General features: G+C 47.2%; 1 protein-coding gene across 2 annotated transcripts in view; it reads right to left on the minus strand.

Moving 5' to 3' along the window:
- LOC122943120 (coagulation factor XIII B chain-like) overlaps window positions 1-22058 on the minus strand; it is a 447010-nt gene extending 424952 nt beyond the window's left edge. For both annotated transcript variants that reach the window (XM_044300587.1, XM_044300586.1), the window contains exon 1: window positions 21897-22058. In XM_044300587.1, the coding sequence (XP_044156522.1) occupies window positions 21897-21969 (73 nt within the window). In that variant the 5' untranslated portion in view covers window positions 21970-22058. The remainder of the gene's footprint in view (window positions 1-21896) is intronic.
- Window positions 22059-24081: the final 2023 nt, after the last annotated feature.

The raw sequence follows: 24081 nt of genomic DNA on the forward strand, positions 1-24081 counted from the left end.
TTGATTCAACACCGGATAGCTCCCACACGGATTAGCTGGCCTTCATCTTAAGGTATGTCAAGGAAGATGGCTTACCGATTTAGAGCTGTCTACGTTTTATTCCAAATCCTGGACATAAATCGGAACAACTGGCTGAAGTGGTCCTCACCACTCTTAAGTCATATGATCTTGATATTGCCAACTGTCGTGGTCAATCATATGACAATGCAAGCAATATGTCTGGCCATTATAGAGGATTGCAAGGCAGAATTCTGGAAGGAAACCCACTTGCTGTGTATATTCCATGCGCTGCACACTCTTTAAATCTAGTAGGGAAGCATGCTGCTGAAAGTTGTCCTGAAGCCTGTTCATTCTTTGGTCTCCTACAATACCTTTACATTTTTTTTACTGCTTCCACTCACAGATGGGAGATTTTACAAGAACACTTATCATCTGTGCCAAACACTGTAGCGGTAAAGAGATTATCTGACACACAATGGTCAGCCAGGGAAGATGCCTGTCGAAGCTTAAATCGAAATTGGACTCAAGTAATCGAAGCCTTAACAAAAATTAAGGAAAATACCGCAGAGGCACCAGGAACATGCAAGGAAGCTGAAGGTTTTCTGAATAAAATACAACGTCTGGAGACTGCACTTATGAGTGGTTTGTGGGGTACTATCCTGGATAGATTTGGTGCAGTTAGCAAAAAACTCCAAAGCATTGGTATTGATGTTGGAATTGTAGGGGAGCTGTATGAGTCACTGATCCAGTTTGTTCGAGAAACCAGAGGCCTATTCCCAACTTTTGAAGCTGCAGCAATGGAAAAATCTGTTGTGAAGGATTATGAGACTAAGAGGAAAGGTGTACAAGCACGGAAAGTTTCAGCAACTTCCAGCAAGACACAGGCAGAGGTAGCCCAAGAACTTTCGCATTAACACCTTTTATGTTTTTTGTGACAACTTAGTTGCTGAACTTATGAGAAGAAAAACGGCATATGACTCTTTCGTTGGAAAGTTTAACCACTTCAGCCCCGCTAGGTGAAACCCCCTTCATGACCAGAGCACTTTTTACACTTCGGCACTACACTACTTTCACCGTTTATCGCTCGGTCATGCAACTTACCACCCAAATGAATTTTACCTCCTTTTCTTCTCACTAATAGAGCTTTCATTTGGTGGTATTTTATTGCTGCTGACATTTTTACTTTTTTTGTTATTAATCAAAATGTAACGATTTTTTTGCAAAAAAATGACATTTTTCACTTTCAGCTGTAAAATTTTGCAAAAAAAACGACATCCATATATAAATTTTTCGCCAAATTTATTGTTCTACATGTCTTTGATAAAAAAAAAATGTTTGGGCAAAAAAAAAATGGTTTGGGTAAAAGTTATAGCATTTACAAACTATGGTACAAAAATGTGAATTTCCGCTTTTTGAAACAGCTCTGACTTTCTGAGCACCTGTCATGATTCCTGAGGTTCTACAATGCCCAAACAGTAGAAAAACCCCACAAATGACCCCATTTCGGAAAGTAGACACCCTAAGGTATTCGCTGATGGGCATAGTGAGTTCATAGAACTTTTTATTTTTTGTCACAAGTTAGCGGAAAATGATGATGATTTTTTATTTTATTTTTTTCTTACAAAGTCTCATATTCCACTAACTTGCGACAAAAAATAAAAAATTCTAGGAACTCGCCATGCCCCTCACGGAATACCTTGAGGTGTCTTCTTTCCAAAATGGGGTCACTTGTGGCGTACTTATACTGCCCTGGCAATTTAGGGGCCCAAATGTGTGAGAAGAACTTTGCAATCAAAATGTGTAAAAAATGACCGGTGAAATCCAAAAGGTGCACTTTGGAATATGTGCCCCTTTGCCCACCTTGCCAGCAAAAAAGTGTCACACATCTGGTATCACCGTACTCAGGAGAAGTTGGGGAATGTGTTTTGGGGTGTCATTTTACATATACCCATGCTGGGTGAGAAAAATATCTTGGTCAAATGCCAACTTTGTATAAAAAAATGGGAAAAGTTGTCTTTTGCCAAGATATTTCTCTCATCCAGCATGGGTATATGTAAAATGACACCCCAAAACACATTCCCCAACTTCTCCTGAGTACGGCGATACCAGATGTGTCACACTTTTTTGCTGCCAAGGTGGGCAAAGGGGCACATATTCCAAAGTGCACCTTTCAGATTTTGCAGGCCATTTTTTACACATTTTGATTGCAAGGTACTTCTCACACATTTGGGCCCCTAAATTGCCAGGGCAGTATAACTACGCCACAAGTGACCCCATTTTGGAAAGAAGACACCCCAAGGTATTCCGTGAGGGGCATGGCGAGTTCCTAGAATTTTTTATTTTTTGTCTGGAATATAAATGTCTTAAAATGTTTACGCATTTGGATTCCGTGAGGGGTATGCTGAGTTCATGTGAGATTTTATTTTTTGACACAAGTTAGTAGAATATGAGACTTAGTAAGAAAAAACAAAAACAAACAAAAAATGTCCGCTAACTTGTGCCAAAAAAAATGTCTGGGGGGGGTGATCAATGACAGGGGGGTGATCAATGACAGGGGGGTGATCACCCATATAGACTCCCTGATCACCCCCCTGTCATTGATCACCCCCCTGGTATGGCTCCATTCAGACGTCCGTATAATTTTTACGGATCCATGGATCGGATCCGCAAAACACATGCGGACGTCTGAATGGAGCCTTACAGGGGGGTTATCAATGACAGGGGGTGATCAGGGTGATCAGGGTGATCACCCCCCTGTCACTGATCACCCCCCCTGTAAGGCTCCATTCAGACATCCGCATGATTTTTTACGGATCCATGGATACATGGATCGGATCCACAAAACACATGCGGACGTCTGAATGGAGCCTTACAGGGGGGTTATCAATGACAGGGGGTGATCAGGGTGATCACCCCCCTGTCACTGATCACCCCCCCTGTAAGGCTCCATTCAGACATCCGCATGATTTTTTACGGATCCATGGATACATGGATCGGATCCACAAAACACATGCGGACGTCTGAATGGAGCCTTACAGGGGGGTTATCAATGACAGGGGGTGATCAGGGTGATCAGGGTGATCACCCCCCTGTCACTGATCACCCCCCCTGTAAGGCTCCATTCAGACATCCGCATGATTTTTTACGGATCCATGGATACATGGATTGGATCCACAAAACACATGCGGACGTCTGAATGGAGCCTTACAGGGGGGTTATCAATGACAGGGCGTGATCAGGGTGATCACCCCCCTGTCACTGATCACCCCCCCTGTAAGGCTCCATTCAGACATCCGCATGATTTTTTACGGATCCATGGATACATGGATCGGATTCACAAAACACATGCGGACGTCTGAATGGAGCATTACAGGGGGGTTATCAATGACAGGGGGTGATCAGGGTGATCACCCCCCTGTCACTGATCACCCCCCCTGTAAGGCTCCATTCAGACATCCGCATGATTTTTTACGGATCCATGGATACATGGATCGGATCCACAAAACACATGCGGACGTCTGAATGGAGCCTTACAGGGGGGTGATCAATGACAGGGGGGTGATCAGGGAGTGTATATGGTTGATCACCCGCCTGTCATTGATCACCCCCTGTAAGGCTCCATTCAGACGTCCGCATGTGTTTTGCGGATCCGATCCATGTATCCATGGATCCGTAAAAATCATGCGGACGTCTGAATGGAGCCTTACAGGGGGGTGATCAATGACAGGGGGGTGATCAATGACAGGGGGTGATCAGGGAGTGTATATGGGTGATCACCCGCCTGTCATTGATCACCCCCCTGTAAAGCTCCATTTAGACGTCCGTATGCGTTTTGCGGATCCGATCCATGTATCCGTGGATCCGTAAAAATCATACGGACGTCTGAACGGAGCCTGACAGGGGGGTGATCAATGACAGGGCGGTGATCAATGACAGGGGGGTGATCAGGGAGTTTATATGGGGTGATCATGGGTGATCAGGGGTTTATAAGGGGTTAATAAGTGACGGGGGGGTGTAGTGTAGTGTGGTGTTTGGTGCGACTGTACTGACCTACCTGAGTCCTCTGGTGGTCGATCCTAACAAAAGGGACCACCAGAGGACCAGGTAGGAGGTATATTAGACGCTGTTATGAAAACAGCGTCTAATATACCTGTTAGGGGTTAAAAAATTCGGATCTCCAGCCTGCCAGCGAGCGATCGCCGCTGGCAGGCTGGAGATCCACTCGCTTACCTTCCGTTCCTGTGAGCGCGCGCGCCTGTGTGCGCGCGTTCACAGGAAATCCCGGCCCTCGCGAGATGACGCATATATGCGTGACTCTGCGCAGGGCTGCTGCCTCCGGACCGCACATCTGCGTTAGGCGGTCCGGAGGTGGTTAAATTCATTACTGAACTATCAAAAACTGAGCCATCAGCAATTTCACAGCATGCAAATAACCTTTGTTCTTCTTACAGCAAAGACTTGGAACAGGAGTGTTTTGTTGATGAGTGCCTCCACTTTCGTTCTTACTTAATAAGTTCTTCTGTAGAAGATACCTCTGTTCTGGTGATGTCCCGAATGATAAGAGAGAGAGGATTGCAAAGTATTTATTTAAATGTGGACATTGCTCTCAGAATGTTTTTGTGTACTGCAGCAACAAACTGCTCAGCTGAGCGTTCTTTCTCGACTTTGAAGCGAGTGAAGAACTACTTGTGATCCAGAATGGGAGAGGAAAGATTGAACTCCCTGGCAGTGTTGGCAATAGAGTCTGAACTCACAAAATCTTTGGACTACGAAGAGCTCAACAACAGCTTTGCCACACAGAGAGTTCGGCGGAAGGCATTTTAGTTTCCAAGTATAATTTAGATCTAATAGTCTAATATTGAACAGTTTGCACTTAAGTCAGAAATGTTTACAGTTTCATTTGTAGTATTCAACAAGTTGCATTTCAGTTTAATATATTAAAGGGCTTCTGTCAGCCCACTAAACCGTTTTTTTTTTTTTGGTTAATAATAATCCCTATACTGCAAGCTCCCTATACATAAGCTAAATATTCATTTTGGTTCAGTAGAATTTGTTAAAAAGCTATTTTTATAATATGTAAATTACCTTGCTACCAGCAAGTAGGGCGGCTACTTGCTGGTAGCAGCCGCATCCTCCGATCCTAATGACGGCCCCTCCGCAGTGTGATTGACAGGGCCAGGGAACGGAATCGTTCTCTGCTGGCCCTGTTTGAATTCCAAATCTCGCGCCTGCGCCGTACCTGTCTTTAATCGGCGCAGGAGCACTGAGAGGCGGCCGCTCTCTCGGCCGCTCCATCCTCAATGCGCCTGCGCCGATGACGTCGCATCTACACCCGGCGCAGGCGCATTGAGGATGGAGCGGCCGCCTCTCAGTGCGCCTGCGCCGATTAAAGACATGTACGGCGCAGGCGCGAGATTTGGAATTCAAACAGGGCCAGCAGAGAACGATTCCGTTCCCTGGCCCTGTCAATCACACTGCGGAGGGGGCGTCATTAGGATTGGAGGATGCGGCTGCTACCAGCAAGTAGCCGCCCTACTTGCTGGTAGCAAGGTAATTTACATATTATAAAAATAGCTTTTTAACAAATTCTACTGAACCAAAATGAATATTTAGCTTATGTATAGGGAGCTCGCAGCATAGGGATTATTATTAACAAAACAAAAAAACGGTTTAGTGGGCTGACAGAAGCCCTTTAATATATTTAATTAAAGCCATCTAAGTTATTAAAAACCTCATCGTGTCAGTTTCAGGATAAATTAATTGATGTAAGTAAATGGTGTGTGAAAGTCTGTGCTATGGCTATGTAATGGACTTGATATGTACAGTGGCATTGTCTTGTATGAATGACACAAATTGGGTATGCATGTCCAGTAACAGCTGTTGAAGCCTTGTTGCTGTTACTGCTCATGTGGACTCTGGACTGACCACGTGCTAATTCAAACAATTTGAAGACGTGATCAATATAGTATAGTTGACCTGGATGACTGATCTTTGTAAAGTGGTTGAATTTACACTTCATATTATTTTATGTAAAGATTCTCTTAAAATAATAGATGCAAAATTTGGTACAGAAAACACAAAATATTGGCCTTCGTTATTCACTTTTAAATACATAAAGGAAGATGTGAAGCTCTAACAGGAAAGGGTGGGGCCTAAAGAGGAAGGGGTGGGGTTTACAGAGGAAGGGGTTTGGCCGTGACAGGAAGGGGTGGGTCAAATTTATATTAGGGGTGCCCGAGTTTAGTCTCGCCTAGGGCAGCACAAAACCAAGATACAACACTGGCTGTGCTAAAGTTGTTACGCTGACCGAATGAGGAGTCGGTAGAGGATTTGAAAGCTGAGTAGGAGGAGAAAGCAACATGAAGCAAACTGAAGCGCCCTGCAATCCTCGGTGGTGGAAGGACATGCGGCAAACTGCTATCTACCTCAGGGCCAGCCGTCCCTGCATTTACCCAGTGTGCTGTTATGGAGATATAACGTCCCTGACCATGCTAACTGGTCCACGTATCCGTAGTTAGGTGTACCGTTCCACAGATGGCGTTGCGCAGTGCACGCCTGATTTTGTCCCCCACTTGGTTGTGCAGGGAAGGGGTGGCTTGCCTGGAAAAGTAGTGGTGGCTGGGCACGACATACTGTGGAACAGCCATCGCCATAAGGCTTTTAAAACTCTACGTCTTCACCAGAGGGAATGACAGCATTTCAAAGGCCAGTAATTTAGAAATGCTGGCATCCAGGGCCAGGGATCATGGGTGGGTAGGGGAATACTTCCTCTTCCGCTCCAGTGTTTGGGAGATGGAGATCTGAAACACTTCCGTGGGACATTGTGGATATGCTTGGTGACCCAGGTGGTGGTGTTGCAGGCAGATCCTCTGTTTGCGGGGTGGCAGGTGCCACTGTCACTCCAGAGGTTGATGAAGAGGCCGAGATTGCAGCAGAAGAGGAAGCAGGAGTAGCCAAAGACCTTTCTTGGTTTTTGAGGTGTCTACTCCACTGCAGATCGTGCTTTGCACTTGCTGCGGTGGGCAGTAGCAGGCGTACTGTCTAGGGGATGGCCGTTCCGCTTTTGCACCCTGCTCCCTTGTCTGCTGTGCTGGTGGCTCTGTGTGACCACCGCCTCTTCCTCCGAACTACATAGGTCACTCGCATGACCTTGATTCCATGTGGGGTCGATGGCCTCATCGTCCTCCACACCATCTTTCACCCAGTCTTCACCCCTGCCCTCCTTGTCGGTCTGCACACAGCAGTTGGCACCTGTGTTTCGTCATCATCCGAGACGTGCTGCAGTTGTACTCCCATGTACTTATCTTGAAACATAAGTGGTTGGGCATCTGTGCACTCAATCTTTTCCATTTCTGGGGCATGGCTAGTTGGATTGCCCTTGGAAACCGTGCTAGCAGAGTCATCAAAAAACAGAAGAGACAGAATATAACAGCAGTATCTAACATGTGTAATTCACACTGACAGATGTAGCAAAGGCCGCAGATTTAGTATTTTGCCAAAATGGGTGTTATTTTTAATAACAGAATATAACTCCAGTATCTAACGTGTGTATTTCACACTGGCAGATGCAGCATAGGCCCCTGATGTAGGGAATTGGCAAAAATTGGTGTTTTATTAAAACCAGAATATTATTGCAGTATTTCAAGCTTGTATTTCACAATGACAGATGGCGCAAAGGCCGCAGATTTAGTATTTTGCCCAAAATGGGTGTTTTTTTTATAACAGAATATAACACCAGTATCTAACGCGTGTATTTCACACTGACAGATGCAGCAAAGGCCTCAAATTTAGTATTTTGTCCAAAATTGGGTGTTTTTTTAATAACAGAATATTACAGCAGTATCTAACACGTGTATTTCACACTGACAGATGCAGCAAAGGCCACAAATTTTGTATTTTGCCCAAAATGGGTGTTTTTTTAATAACAGAATATTACAGCATTATCTAACGCGTGTATTTCACACTGACAGATGCAGCATAGGCCCCTGATGTAAGATATTGCCAAAAAAGGGTGTTTTATCAAAAAAAGAATATTATTGCAGTATTTCAAGCTTGTATTTCACACTAACAAATGCAGCCTAGGCCCCAGATGTAGGGTATTGCAAAAATTGGGTGTTTTTTGAAAACCAGAAAATTATTGCAGTATTTCAAGCTTGTATTTCACACTGACAAATGCTGCAAAGGCACCAGATGTAGGATAGTGCCAAAAAGTGGTGTTTTTTTTTTAAACCCAGAATATAATTGCAGTATTTCAAGCTTGTATTTCACACTGCAAATGCAGCATAGGCCCCAGATGTGCCATTGGTAGGCACGGCTGTGATGGCTTCTAAGGGCACAAGAGTAAAACGCTTGTTGATAGGCTGCTCTGCAGCCTTTCAAAATGCGCCATTAAATTGCCAAACACCAAACCCGAACTTTTACTGAAAAGTTCGGGTTCGGGGTCAAAAAATCCTAAAGTTCAGTACGAACCCCAAAATTTACAGTTCGGGTTCACTCAACCCTACCAACCACTTATGTTTCAGGATGAGGACATGGGAAGACCACTGCAGCACCTCTCTGATGATGACGAAACATAGGTGCCAACTGCTGCAGCTTTCTGCAGTCTGCAGACCGACAAGGAGGGCAGAGGTGAAGATTGGGTGGAAGATGATGTGGAGGATGATGAGGTACTAGACCCCACATGGAATCAAGGTCATGTGATTGACGTGTGCAGTTTGGAGGAAGAGGCGGTGGTCGCACAGAGGCACCAGCACAGCAAAAGAGGGTGCAGGGTCAGGGCCGTCTTTACCAAGGGGCAAAAGGGGCAGCTGCCCCGGGCCCAGTTGCTCCTGGGGGGCCCAAGGCAGCTGCCTCTTGAGCCCTGCTAGCCACTGCCCCGGGTGTCAGGCTGTCAGCTCTACCAGGAGTCCAGGCATCATGATCGTTGTGCTTTAGGACCTTAATGACATCATCACCATGTGACCAGTAACCTAGCAATTACTGGTCACATGGCTATGAGGTCATCACAGGTCCTGTGGAGTGTTACAGAAGTTAACTGTGGAGCTTTTTTGTGTGAAGATTACATCAGAAAAAGGTGACACTCAGGGGCTGTTATGTTAATATACTGTAAACTACTGTATAGTGGGGTGCTGTATACTGTGGGGGCTGTATACTGTGTGGGACTGTATACTGTGTGGGACTGTATACTGTGTGGGTCTGTATACAGTGTGGTGGGCTATATACTGTGTGGTCGGCTGTATACTGTGCAGGGCTGTATACTGTGTGGGACTGTATACTGTGTTGTGGGCTGTATACTGTGGTGGGCTGTATACTGTGTGGGGCTGTATATGTAGTGTCCCACTAGGTAAAGGTGGGCACTGCACAGGTTAATGTGTTTCATTGCATTGAATGTCATGTGCATGTTTTTCCCTGTATTAGCTGGGTGTCAGGCCTGTCAGGGTGTAGTTTAGCCTCCCGGACATTAGAGGGAGCTAGAGAGCCCTAGATACATATAGGAAGGCCCAGACAGGGGAGAGTTAGTTCATTCCAGGGGACTAGAGGAGTTACTTTGTCCACCTGAAGCTCCTGAGGCTAGGATTAGCTCAGTAGAGACACCCCAGTTGCAGGACAGAACCTCCTAGGAGAAACCCACAGTCATCCGCCTAACAAGTAAGAACATCCCAGGGAAAGATAAGTAACCCTGATGGGCAGATGCAATAGAAAGGAAAGCAGGAATCTAATACCTGAGGAAGATATAATTACCAAGGATTTAAGCCACCCTTTAGGCATCCGGGCCTTGGGATAGAAAGCCAGAACAGGAGTTCTAGAAAGGACAGTGTACGCTATTTCTGAGGAAAGGTACAACCTGCTTCTGAGTGCATTGTGAATTTACCCTCTGCGTATCTTGCATAATTAATACCTGCCATTTTGTGAATAAGCCTACTTGTGGAACTGTGATTTGAAAGACTGTGTTACCACCTGCTGTACAAAGTTGGACTGTTCAGTAAAGTAACGTTTGGTTCACTATACTACCTGTGTACCTCAATCATTCCAACTACCAACCGGTGTGCCACCGTCCAAAGGCACTGGCGTCACAAATCCAACAGGGACCTTGCCCCAGGCACTCAAAATACCTGTAACATCCAGGGCACCTCATCCACCATCAGGCCTGGTCCCTACATACAGAGTGTGCCCCAGAGGAACCGTGTCTACCTCTCCTTCACTGCCACGCGCCTGCCCAGGGTTCTCCAATACAGTGAGTAACCCTCGATTGCCCATAACAGTGACCTCACTTCGCTATACCCTGCAGGTCTGGCGTGTTGCATAAATTGGCGTCACGAACAGGATACGAACATTCCTGCGGATACGAAAACTGTGTGCTGTAAATTGCCTTAAAGGGACAAGCCCTAATTGTTTTATTGCAAATTGCTGGGCCAAAGTGAACTGTGACAATTGCGGTGTGAAGATTTTGTTATCTGGACTGTTTGCTGCCGATTTAAGTCACCACTTGCTGTCAGTGAATAGACAGCCATATTGCCCACTTAACCTGATCGGATTACAAGTGCGCCTCGTGGAGCTGTTTGGCGCGAAAAAGAGGACTTTGGCGCGAAAAGAATCAGGCGGAGCCATTGCCCAGCCAACAAGGAAGAAGAACGCCTGAGTCCCGGAGCTACGAGAGGCCGTGCCCACCTGCTGATGCGGTACGCAGGACATCCGACACCCGTAGCTGCGCATCTCGCGAGACCTGGAGCGAGCACCACCGGAATAAGTACCGACTTCAAAAACTTTTGCCGGCTTCTCCGCTTACCTTACCGGGAGCTTCCCGACCCCTGCCAGGGCACCAGAGGGACCCCCGCTAGTCGCCAACGACTTGTCAAAAAAAAAAAGTTAAAGTTACTGCCATTGCCGCTCCGGGCCGCTCCGCTACATTTAAAGGGCCATACCCACCTAGCAACGCCATGTCCGCAGCTGAGGAAATCGGACAGGAAGCCCCAGTCGTGCCTGCCGAAGCACCCGCAGCCGACTCTAGGGCCCCTGCCGCCGCGGCATCGCCCAGCCTGATGCCGCTAACCATGCTGTACTATTTCGGGGCCCCCTGGTTCCCATGTTATTCAGGGGAAGCCCACAAGTTAAAAGACTTCAGGGAACAGATACTGGCCTTGTTCCGGCTTTATCCCATAAATGCTGAGCAGCAAATGGAGATCCTCTTAGCTCAGTTAGAAGGGGCCGCCCGCAGGGAAGTCATGTCATGGCCCCGTTCTGAGAAAAATAGCCTGGAAGAGATCTTTGAACGCTTGGGCACCACATTTGAAGCCAGAACGGTGTCAGAAGTTAAAATGCGTTTTTTCAGCAGAAAGCAGCAGCCTGGAGAGTCGCTCTGCGATTTTCCCCTGTCCTTACAAGAGACGCTGAGAGCTGTAGTCCAAGTGGATCCTAAAGAAGCTGAGGACCAGGACCGGACTCTCAGAGAGCAATTCATTGCGGGCATCGGTACTGAACATTTAAAGGGCCAGCTACGCATGTTGTCAGCTCAACACCCTCACTGTACATTCTTGGATTTTAAGGAATTGGCCATTAGTATACTAGGCCAGAACCCTGCTCCAGGGCCAGCAGCCTTCCCTGAACCCCAGGCTTCCCAGCCAAAGACTGTTAATGTGGGGTCTGCAGGAGTCGGTCAAGCCACCCAAGCTCCAGTCACGGATGTAGTGGCAGCACTAATGGAGCAAGTGAACTATCTTACTCTAAGTCTAGAGAAGGTATGCAAGAAGATAGAGGAGTGGGAGAGACCATTGTTACTAGAAGATGAAGGTCCTTTTCCTCCAAGACTCCCACCCGCATATGGAGATGTATATCCAAAAGAGCCTGATGGGCGACCGAAGTACCGGCCCAGAAGCAGAAAACAGCCTGTCTGCCGCCACTGCAAGAAATATGGACATACTGAATCAATGTGCTGGCAGTTAAACGAGTAACCCCTGAGGCAGAGGACCGCCCCTCGGGAGGTAGAACAGTAGGTCCAAAGGATCCAAGCTGGATGCCTAAGTATGTAGGATCCCGTCCGAAAATTAATATATGTATCAACGGGATACCCTTTGAAGCCCTGTTGGACACTGGATCACAGGTCACCACCATTCAACGGCCTGCCTTTGACAAGTTCTGGGATCCAAGTCTCCTCACCCAGCCACCAGAGTCCTGGCTAGATATTATCGCTAGCAACGGTAAGACAGTGAAAGTGCATGGGTATTGGGAACCTACCCTTCAGGTGGGAGAAGCCACCCTGCCACAGCAAGGCGTGATTGTGGTACAAGCCGGAGATAAAGGAGGACACCCTGTGATCTTAGGGACTAATGTTCTTAAAAATTGTTACTCCGAAGTGCTTGAAGCATTGAATCAGACCATATCTTCCGCCTCACCTGCTGCTAGAAGAGTTATTCAAAAGACTATTAGCGTGCTGTGTGCTCAACAAAGGTTCGCCAACAAGAAAGGAGAAATTTGCACTGTCCGGATCCGGGATAACCGGCCGGTAATTTTGCCTCCAAATTCCCAGATCATCCTGTGGTGCCGTGCTGTATTAGGGATCCAGGGCCAGGACTATCAAGCCCTAGTGGAACCTATTCCCATTAAAGATCATCCCTTCATACGGACAGCCAAGAGCCTGGTGACCGTGTCTCAAGGTAAAGTGCCTGTTCGTCTAATCAACTTTGGTGATCATCCCGTTACTCTCTGTAAACACTGTCCCGTTGCTCAGCTTTTCCAGGTGTCTTTCCAGGATGTGATCTGTCTGCCCGCCACGGAGGCGTTCCAGACCACACAGAGCAGCAGCACTCCAACGGCATCCTGGTGGGAAGAACTACATGTGGGGGACGAATCCTGAAGCTGGTAAAGGTGCACCACCAGGCTTTCAGCAAACACTCCACGGACTATGGAGAGGTCAGTGTAATCAAACACACCATACCCACTGGCTCTCACCCTCCTATTAAGGAGAGGCACAGACCCATACCACCTACTACTTATCAGTCTGTGAAAGAAATGATACAAGAGATGAAAGACTCTAATATAATCCGGGACAGTCATAGTCCCTGGGCTGCGCCCCTTGTACTTGTCCGAAAAAAAGATGGCAGCATAAGGTTCTGCGTGGATTACAGGAAAATTAATCAAATCACCCACAAAGATGCATATCCATTGCCACGCATTGAAGAGTCCCTGACTGCCCTGGGGTCATCAGCCTATTTCTCCACCTTGGACTTAACCAGTGGGTACTGGCAGGTACCCATGGCCCCAGAAGATCGAGAAAAGACTGCTTTCACTACACCTATGGGCCTGTTTGAATTCAATTATATGCCATTTGGACTGTGTAATGCTCCAGGAACGTTCCAGAGGCTGATGGAACGTTGTTTAGGCCATAGGAATTTTGAGACGGTGCTATTATACCTGGATGACGTCATTATATATTCCAAGACGTATGAGGACCATCTAAAGCACCTGGGTGAGGTGTTTCAAGTTCTTACTAAATATGGCCTCAAAATCAAGCCATCCAAGTGCCACCTGCTGAAACCAGCCGTCAAATATCTTGGGCACATTGTCAGTGCCGAAGGAGTACAGCCTGATCCTGACAAACTTGCTGCTGTCCGTAACTGGCCTACTCTTACGACCGTGAAAGAGGTGAGAAGCTTTCTCAGTTTTGCAGGGTATTATAGGCGATTCATCCCGCATTTCGCACAAATTGCGGATCCCATCCAGGAACTCTTGAGGGGGCATCCAAAAAAGAGCCCAAAGACTCCTATTCCTGTTGAGTGGAATGAAGAGCGGGAAATTGCCTTCCAACTCCTAAAGAAGAAGTTGACTGAACCCCCTGTTCTGGGTTACCCAGATTATCAGAAGCCATTCCACCTCTACACAGATGCCAGTAAAAGAGGCCTGGGGGCCGTGTTGGCTCAAGTGCAAGATAACAAAGAAAGGGTAATTGCCTACGCCAGCAGATCCCTGAAGGGAGCTGAGAAGAACGACCAGAATTACAGTTCTTTCAAGCTGGAGTTTCTTGCCTTAGTGTGGGCTGTGACTGAAAAGTTCAAGGACTATCTCGCTGCCACACCGTTTGTTGCCTTCACGGATAATAATCCCCTGGCGCATCTGAATACAGCCAAATTAGGGGCACTGGAGCAAAGATGGGCCTCCCGCCTGGCCAACTATGATTTTACTGTGAAGTACCGGGCAGGCCGCTCCAATGATAACGCTGATGCTCTGTCATGACTCCCCACTACAGAAGCCCCAGATGAACCGAAAGATGCCTGGGAAGAGGTGGAGATGCCAGCGTTTTATAATAAATTCACCCAGCAGGATAATATACGTACTGGAGATTCCCCTGCTGCGGATCCTTCCTCATCAGATGGTCCTGAGTCCAGAGGCGATCAAGAAAGATGGATTAAGCTCCAGTCCGAAAGTAGAGTCCTCGGTGAACTGCTTGACTTCCTTACCAGTGGAAAAGTCCCTGAGAGGATCCGCAGGAAGAGTGCAGACCCAGAGCTAGTGAGACTGTGGAGACATCGCCATCAACTATTCCTTCAAAAGGGCCTGTTGCTCAGAAGGAGCCTGGATCCAGTGTCCTATGATAGAGTGTATCAAATTCTCCTGCCACGTCGGGATGCCAGCCTGGTGCTGGATATGTACCACAATCAGTCCGGACACTTCGGTGTGCAAAAGACTGAGGCCACCATTCGCAGAAGATTCTATTGGATCGGGATGAGAGAGGATATTGAGAAATGGTGCCGTGAATGCACTGCCTGTGCTGTGGGGCGGACTGAACGCCATGACCAGAGGGCGCCTCTCCATCCTATTGTAAGTAAGACTCCTTTAGAACTTGTTGCCATTGATCATGTAAAGTTAGAGCCGAGTCGCTCAGGGTATACATATGCCATGACTATAATTGATCACTTCACCAAGTTTGTCGTAGCAGTGCCTGTGAAAGACCTGACAGCCAAGACCACAGCGGAGGCGTTCTGGAAGCATTTCCTGCTGCCCTACGGCTGCCCAGAAAGGATCCTCACCGATCAAGGGTCTGCGTTTGAGTCCCAGCTGTTTCATGAGATGTGCCTGCTACACAACTGCCAGAAGGTCCGGACCACCGCTTATCATCCGCAAGGTAACCGACTCTGTGAGAAAATGAATAAGACTCTCATTGAAATGCTGAGAGCAGTACCCCCTGAGACAAGGGGAGATTGGCCTACTCTGTTGCCGCAGCTTATGTACACTTACAACAACACCATCCATTGTTCCACCGGCTACACCCCATTCTATTTGATGTTCGGCTGACAAGGGAGATTGCCTGCGGACCACTCCCTAGGGGTACAGGTGCCGGATGAGATCAACCCACTGCCCAAGACTGATTGGGTAGTGGAGCACCAAAGGCGTCTTCTTAATGCTAAGGAGATTGTCCAGGAACGGATGGAGATTGTTCGAGAAAGGCAGCAGAAGGACTATGACCAGACTGCCCATGCGGGACCCCTGGCTCTGAGAGACAAGGTATGGTTGAAAAACAACCACCGGACCAGCAAGTTGGACAGCAAATGGGAAAGGATTCCCTACCTTATTACTGCCATACCCAATGCTGCGGCCCACATTTACCAGGTCTCCAGGGAAGGAAAAGGTCCCTTTCCTATCCTGGTATTTATTGATACGCTGTGCCAGGTCAGCGCCCCTGTTCCCTCACATTATCCTGAGAGAAGAGAACGACGCCCCTTGTCACCACTCCTGTCAGTGATCCTGTTTGCCCACTGTTATATTGTTAATGTGGTGAATACTGTATGTGCATGTTCTCATCTGTCTTTCAGGTTGCCGCTTCCAGATGGGCGGACCCTCCATGTTGCGCCGAGGACGGGCAACGTTATAGCGTGGGGGTATGTAGTGTCCCACTAGGTAAAGGTGGGCACTGCACAGGTTAATGTGTTTCATTGCATTGAATGTCATGTGCATGTTTTTCCCTGTATTAGCTGGGTGTCAGGCCTGTCAGGGTGTAGTTTAGCCTCCCGGACGTTAGAGGGAGCTAGAGAGCCCTAGATACATATAGGAAGGCCCTGACAGGGGAGAGTTAGTTCATTCCAGGGGACTAGAGGAGTTACTTCGTCCACCTGAAGCCCCTGAGGCTAGGATTAGCTCAGTAGAGACACCCCAGTTGCAGGACAGAACCTCCTGGGAGAAACCCACAGTCATCCGCCTAACAAGTAAGAACATCCCAGGGAAAGATAAGTAACCCTGATGGGCAGATGCAATAGAAAGGAAAGCAAGAATCTAATACTGAGGAAGATATAATTACCAAGGATTTAAGCCACCCTTTAGGCATCCGGGCCTTGGGATAGAAAGCCAGAACAGGAGTTCTAGAAAGGACAGTGTACGCTATTTCTGAGGAAAGGTACAACCTGCTTCTGAGTGCATTGTGGATTTACCCTCTGCGTATCTTGCATAATTAATACCTGCCATTTTGTGAATAAGCCTACTTGTGGAACTGTGATTTGAAAGACTGTGTTACCACCTGCTGTACAAAGTTGGACTGTTCAGTAAAGTAACGTTTGGTTCACTATACTACCTGTGTACCTCCATCATTCCAACTACCAACCGGTGTGCCACCGTCCAAAGGCACTGGCGTCACGAATCCAACAGGGACCTTGCCCCAGGCACTCAAAATACCTGTAACATCCAGGGCACCTCATCCACCATCAGGCCTGGTCCCTACATACAGAGTGTGCCCCAGAGGAACCGTGTCTACCTCTCCTTCACTGCCACGCGCCTGCCCAGGGTTCTCCAATACAGTGAGTAACCCTCGATTGCCCATAACCGTGACCTCACTTCGCTATACCCTGCAGGTCTGGCGTGTTGCATATACTGTGTGGGGGCTGTATACTGTGTGGTGGGCTGTATACTGTGGGGGGGGCTGTATACTGTGTGGTGGGCTGTATACTGTGTGGGGGGCTGTATAGTGTGGGGGGCCTGTATAGTGGGGGGGGGCTATACTGCTCTACTGTATACTGTGGGGGTCTGTATAATGTATACTGAGGGTGCGGTATAGTGTGGAGTGCTATACTGCTGTACTGTATAGTGTGGGGGGCTGTATCGTGTATTGTTTGGGGTGCTGTATACTGTGAGGTGTTGTATACTGTGGGGTACTGTATAGTGTGGGGTGCTATACTGCATACTGTGTGGTGCTGTATACTATAGGGTGCTATACTGCATACTGTGGGGTGCTGGGGTGCACTGTAACACTAGGGTGAGTCGAGCCCTGGTCTCCTTCCCGCAGAGCAGTGCCCACTTCCAGCCTGAGCCCAGAGCACTGATCCTGAGCCGCTGGAGTCTTCAGAACTGTATTTACAGTCATTCACTGGACTCTACCAGATGTGTGGATTTATTGTGTGTGTGTTGTGATGGAGGGCGTGATTGCCTGCTAAGGTGTGGGAAGGCGGGATCCAGGGGGCCCAAGTACATTTTTGCCCAGGGTCCAATCAATATTAAAGACGGCCCTATGCAGGGTGCAAAGCGTCTGTTACATTCTTGGGTGACATTTTACAATTTTTGCCATGAGTAAAACCCCTGCTCTGCATACGTGACAGGGACCTAAATTTATAAAAATCGTCTGTTACATTCTCAGGTGACATTTTACGATTTTTGCCGTATACAAACCCCTGCTCTGCCTAGGTGACAGGGCCTTTATTGTTGTAAAAATCGCGCATAAAAGAACATCGAAAGTTAATAGAGAAAATATCCAATTGGATCGTGGACGTCACGGGGACGTGCGACATGGTGGAGCTTGTATTTCACTGTCACAAATGCACATATGCTGTGCTGGTGCACTGAATTGCATAAAATGGCCGCCGACGCCCACCTAACTAACAGACGGATAAAAGTTATTTTTCTGTGTCACTGGGCTCAGTCGGGAGTGGATAATTGCCGTATGTGTGCACACGCCTACACGTACTGACTGATGGGTCTGCCCCCTAAACTTCTGGGTCTCCATTTTGGGCACATGGCCCAATTATTTTTTATATTTACCAATGTTTTGGGGTGTACCCAAATTTAAACAAAAAAATATAAAAACAAAATAAAAAACAAAACCAAAAAGCAGTGTAGGCTACCTCCTCCTCCTCCACCGCCGCTTCAACCTACACCGCCACATCCACCGCCTCCTCAACCTCCTACTCCATATGGACCTCCTCCTTCTAGATCAAGATTATTATTTTTTATTTTTATGTTATTCAAAGTCATTTCCCTATCCACATTTGTTTGCAGAGCACTTGCCATGCTCTTAATCACATGTTGCTTCCTTTTGCAGCCCTCTAGCCCTTTCCACTACTTTTTTACAGCCATTTTAGTGCTCCAAAGTTCGGGTCCCCTTTGACTTCAATGGGGTTCGGGTTCAGGGTCAAGTTCGGGTCCCGAACTCAACCTTTTTTGTGAAGTTCAGCCGAACCCGTCAAACCCGAACATCCAGGTGTCCGCTCAACTCTAGTCATCAATATTAAACTCTTGGAAAACCACTTTAATGTGTAAAATACAAGTAATTCTGATTCTGTTCCTATGAAACGATGTCATACTGCCCCTAGAACACGATGCCTGCAGATTCACATAGTGCAATTTGCAATACTCTGTGATAATCTTTTTAGCTAAAGAGGACAGTGGATATTAAAGTGGGAAAAGTATAGAGAAAAGATTACAGCATTCTGGGGGTCATTTATCAAGCTGAAATACGCCTAAATTTGGCTCCACAATCTGCGACTTTTCCTGGCTCACGCCAGGTCTTAATAAGTGTATGTGGGGAGAATGAGTCGGCAGGTCCGTCTCATTTACCATTTTCTATGCATGTTTCAGGTGTAGAAAAAGGTCTAAATTTAAGACAGCTAGGAAGCTTCCTTATATGCAGGGCTGGATTAACGTAGGGGCGGATTGCCGGCCTAGTGACGGCAGCCTATCAGAGGCCTTTGCAGGCGGCGCAATGACGTCATCACGCCGCCTGAGCCGTGCAGCGCGGGACACAGGCCGGAAAAGGGCCTGCATCGCATCACTGACATGGAGGTAAGTATAAGTGTTTTTTTTAAATATATATATGTATTACAATACTTTTAATAAAATTCTTTTACTGGCACATAATGGGGCATGGGGGGGCCTCTTGTTACTGGCACATGATTGGGGGGGCCTCTTGTTTCTGGCACATGATGGGGCATAGGGAGGTGCCTCTTGTTACTAGCACATAATGGAGGGGGTGCTCTTGTTCCTGGCACATGATTGAGGGGCCTCTTGTTACTGGCACATGATGGGGAGGCCTCTTGTTACTGGCACATGATTGGGGGCCCTCTTGTTACTGGCACATGATTCGGGGCCCTCTTGTTACTGGCACATGATGGGGGGCCCTCCTGTTACTGGCACATGATGGGGCATTGGGGGGCCCTCTTGTTACTGGCACATGATGGGGGGCCCTCCTTTTACTGGCACATAATGGAGGGGCCCTCCTGTTACTGGCACATAATGGGGCATGGGAGGGCCCTTGTTACTGGCACATGATGGGGGGCCCTCTTGTTACTGGCACATGATGAGGCATGGGGGCCCTCTTGTTACTGGCACATGATGGGACATGGGGGGCCTCTTGTTACTGGCACATGATGGGGGGGCCCTCCTGTTACTGGCACATGATGGGGCATACGGGGGTGCCTCTTGTCACTGGAACATGATGGGGGCCCTCCTGTTACTGGCACATAATGGAGGGGGGTGCTCTTGTTTCTGGCACATGATTGGGGAGGGCTCTTGTTACTGGCACATGATTGGGGGTGCTCTTGTTACTGGCACATGATTGTGGGGGTGCTCTTGTTACTGGCACATAATTGTGGGGGTGCTCTTGTTACTGGCACATGATTGGGGAGGGGTTCTCGTGTTCCTGGCACATGATTGGGGGGGTGCTTTTGTTCCTGGCACATGATTGGAAGGGGCTATTGTTACTGGCACATGATTGGGGGGGCTCTTGTTACTGGCACATGATTGGGGGGCTCTTGTTACTGGCACATGATTGGGTGGGTGCTCTTGTTACTGGCACATGATTGGGGGGTGCTCTTGTTACTGGCACATGATTGGGGGTGCTCTTGTTACTGGCACATGATTGGGGGGGCTCTTGTTACCGGCACATGATTGGGGAGGGGTTCTCGTGTTCCTGGCACATGATTGGGGGGGTGCTTTTGTTCCTGGCACATGATTGGAAGGGGCTATTGTTACTGGCACATGATTGGGGGGGCTCTTGTTACTGGCACATGATTGGGGGGCTCTTGTTACTGGCACATGATTGGGTGGGTGCTCTTGTTACTGGCACATGATTGGGGGGTGCTCTTGTTACTGGCACATGATTGGGGGTGCTCTTGTTACTAGCACATGATTGGGGGGCTCTTGTTACCGGCACATGATTGTGGAGCTCTTGTTACCGGCAGCTGATTGGGGGACTCTTGTTACTGGCACATGATTGGGGGGCATCTATGGGGGCACTTTTTACTGGCATATTATTGGTGGGCACTATAGGGGCATCTACTGAGGCCACAAAGAAGGGCTATTTTATATGGGGGGCTCTGTACAGTAGCATTTTATACTGTGACACATTATGGTGGGTACTGTGGGGGAGAGGAGTACTATGGGGTCATCTACGGGGGGCACTAAGAAAGGGTATTTTATACTTTCAAATTATGGGGGACACTGAGGGCATCTACTGGGGGCACTATATATGGGGCATTTTATGCTGGTACATTATGGGATGCACTAGGAGGAAGGGGGAGAGGAGCACTATGGGGGCATTTACTGGGGGCACTATATAGGGGTATTTTATACTGGCACATTAGGGGCACTATTGGGGCATTAGCTCAACTGGGGGCATTACAAGGGGTTATTTTTTGCACTGTCACATTATAAGGAGAATTATTTCTATTGGTGGGGGCATTATGGCGGACTTTATTACTCCCCCATGGTATGAGCCCCCTAGTAGCAGCACCAGCCTCTCCCTGCTCTGCTATCCCTCTGCCCCTTCTCCAAATCCTTATTATGAAATCTTTCTCATTAGGATAAAACACATCAGCTCCGCCGAGCCCCCAGCCAAAGTGTTGAAGTGGTGTCCGAGATCCCCAAGGGCCAAGCCAAGTAATTGTAAGTTTTCATGTGAAATATGTTTGTTATACACACATAGCATACACTGTGCCATACAATATACAGTATTCCGCTACACTGTGTAGTCTGTTCTATAAGCACCTGTGAGTTCATGCCTGCACCTTCTTTGACACACACACACATCCCGTATGCGCTGTGAATGGGGATTGCGGTGCATGCACAGTCTCAGGTTCCTACAGACTCCACATTTGTGTACCACAATCCCCATTCACCCATTCATGGCACATGCGCAGGATCTCAACACGTCGCTGTCAAGTAAGCTGCGGGTGTGACTTCACATGGGAGAGGTGTTACGGTCTGGAGGGCACAGAGGACCCCCTACCACACCGCTTTTGACACTCTGGGCCCCCATAAGTGTTTTACTTAAAAAAAAAAAAATGTAAGCTAAGTAAAGGCTAAAGAACAGATTCTATAAAGGTATGCAAGGTATCGATACATCAATATATATTCAGCTATGCTGGTGATTTCATATGCATAAAACATATGACAGATGCACTTTATTTAAAAAATTGCTCTGAGTTGCGTTTTCATTTTGTATAAAAAGGTCCATTAAAATTGTCAGCACCAGGCCCATGATGCTCTTAATCCGGCCCTGCTTATATGTAGAAGGCACCTCTTCATAACATTGGTGATCCACTGCCAGCTATAAGGCCCCCCACTGTCTTTGTTTTCGATAAACAGGAAATAATCAAAACTGCCCTGTGTAACCCTGGTCTTATACAGATACTCAAATGATATCTTACCTTTCTCTGGATTTGGAGCTGCACAACAGGACATTGCAAATAAGAGCAAAATGTAGAATCCTGATGCAGCCATTCTGAGAGCCGAGCAGTTACGTCTCCAACTTAAGCCAAATGCTTAATAAAATGCAGAATTTATTCCCAAGTAACTATCCTTGTTTGTTACTGGAATTGTTGAAATTACCTGGTAACTGATTTGCAAGAACAGAAAAGTAAATAGGTCATTTGTGTTGCAATAATCCAACATTGTTTAAGTAGAGGTCATATTTCATTTGTAAAGGATTTCTATAGAACTTACACAACCATACCAAGGCTAACAGAGATAGAAAGTTTGCCAAGCACTGATATAATAGATCAGGGGCATAGCTAAAGGCTCATGTGCCCTGGTTCAAGAGTTCAGCTTGGGCCCCCCTTCCGTCAGTGCTTTGTGGCCAGAGGCAGGGAAGCACCTAGCCTTCGTCATGCCTTGACCTAACCCCTTCACTACAGCCAGAGGTATAACTTGACCAGAATGCACTTTCTATAATACTGGTGTCTGCAGCACAAGGGTCTTTGGGCCCCCTCACACTCCTGGGCCCAATAGAGACTGCTACCTCAACACCCCCTATAGCTACGCCCCTGTACCAGACTTTGAAATATTATTCACTTTATTTTCCATCTCCAGTATATTCCTTAGTGCTGCATAGATATTGTCATTGTTCCTATCAGACCTCCAGACTGGAGCTCATAGTCTCATTTCCCTATCTCTAACACACACATAGCAGTTAACAGTAACAACTATTGTAGTACTGTAGCATAGAGATGAGCAAACCTTTTGAGATACAGTTTGTTTCAGGTTCGCCAAATTTTTTTAAAAGTGCAGTTCAGAACCGAAACAATTCTACCCGAACCAAAGTTGCTGCAGTTGCCCTAAAAATCGGCAGATAACTCCCTCTACTCCCCTAGGACTCTTTTTGTTAATTTTTGTGAAGAATTTTAGCATTTTCTCTCACCCCTCCCTAAGCTCTTGAACATAATGACAGCAATAACAAATAATGTCAGAGTGACACTGACATCCATAGCTATAAATAAAGGCATGGTTGATGGTATTAACCCCTTAGTGCTATATGACGTATATAATCGTCATGGATCACTGCTACTTAGTGCTCCATGACTAGTATAGTGTCTGCAGACATGGTGACAGTGCTGAGACCCAGGCAGCCAGGGATCCCAGCTTAAAGGCCCGGAACCAATAAGGGTGATCCCGAGCCAGAGATCGCTCTGATTGGCTAGTCTGCTCAGACTAGCAAATCAGAGGGTCATAATGTCGGTAAAAAGTTCTGATACCCACAGTTCATGAAGTGTCGATCCCCCTCCTTCCCATGGTCCCATGTCCAAGTTCAGGATAGCCGGCAGCAGTGCTTTCCCTTGCACTAATCTGTATGGACCACTTTATGGAAGGGGTTAACAGGGAAGGAGCTCCCCCCTCTCCCATCAAGCCGCTGCTGTGCTGTGGAAGCTGCCTGATGCTTGAATGGTTCACAGAGGGAGGGAGCTCCCTCCCCCCATTGGGCCCCTGCATTGCTGTGGCAGTGTCCCGATGGTCACCATGCCAACCGGACACCTTCACAGGTATCTGGCCTGCCATGTGTAAATGTGTATTATAAAGCCATCAACGCAATGTAGCTTCAAAAACCAAGTGGGTCTGGTTAAAAAAAAAAAAGAATGAAAAAAAATCTAATTTCTTCTTATAGCTGCACACTTATAATGGATTAAAAATTAAAAAAATAAAACACACTACACATGTTTGGTATCACTGCGTCCGTAACGACCTGATCTATAAAAGGATCACTTTACTTTCCCTGCATGGTGAACGCCATAAAAAAAAAGAAAAACTATGATGGAATTGAAATTTTGCACACCTAATTTTCCAAATAATCATATTAAGGCCTCATGTACACGACCGTTGTTGTGTCCTGTGTCCGTTGTTCCGTTTTCCGTGATTTTCTGCGGACCCATTGACTTTGTCATCCGCGTCCGTGATCCGTGTTTCCAGTCCGTGAAAAAAATATGACCTGTCCTATTTTTTTCACGGAAAACGGTTTGCAGACCCATTCAAGTCAATGGGACCGTGAAAAAACGTGGAGGCACACAAGATTGTCATCCGCATCTGCGCGTCCGTTTTTTTCCTATCATTTGCATGGCAAAC

Source organism: Bufo gargarizans, chromosome 7, assembly GCF_014858855.1.
Source record: "Bufo gargarizans isolate SCDJY-AF-19 chromosome 7, ASM1485885v1, whole genome shotgun sequence".
Taxonomy (NCBI): domain Eukaryota; kingdom Metazoa; phylum Chordata; class Amphibia; order Anura; family Bufonidae; genus Bufo; species Bufo gargarizans.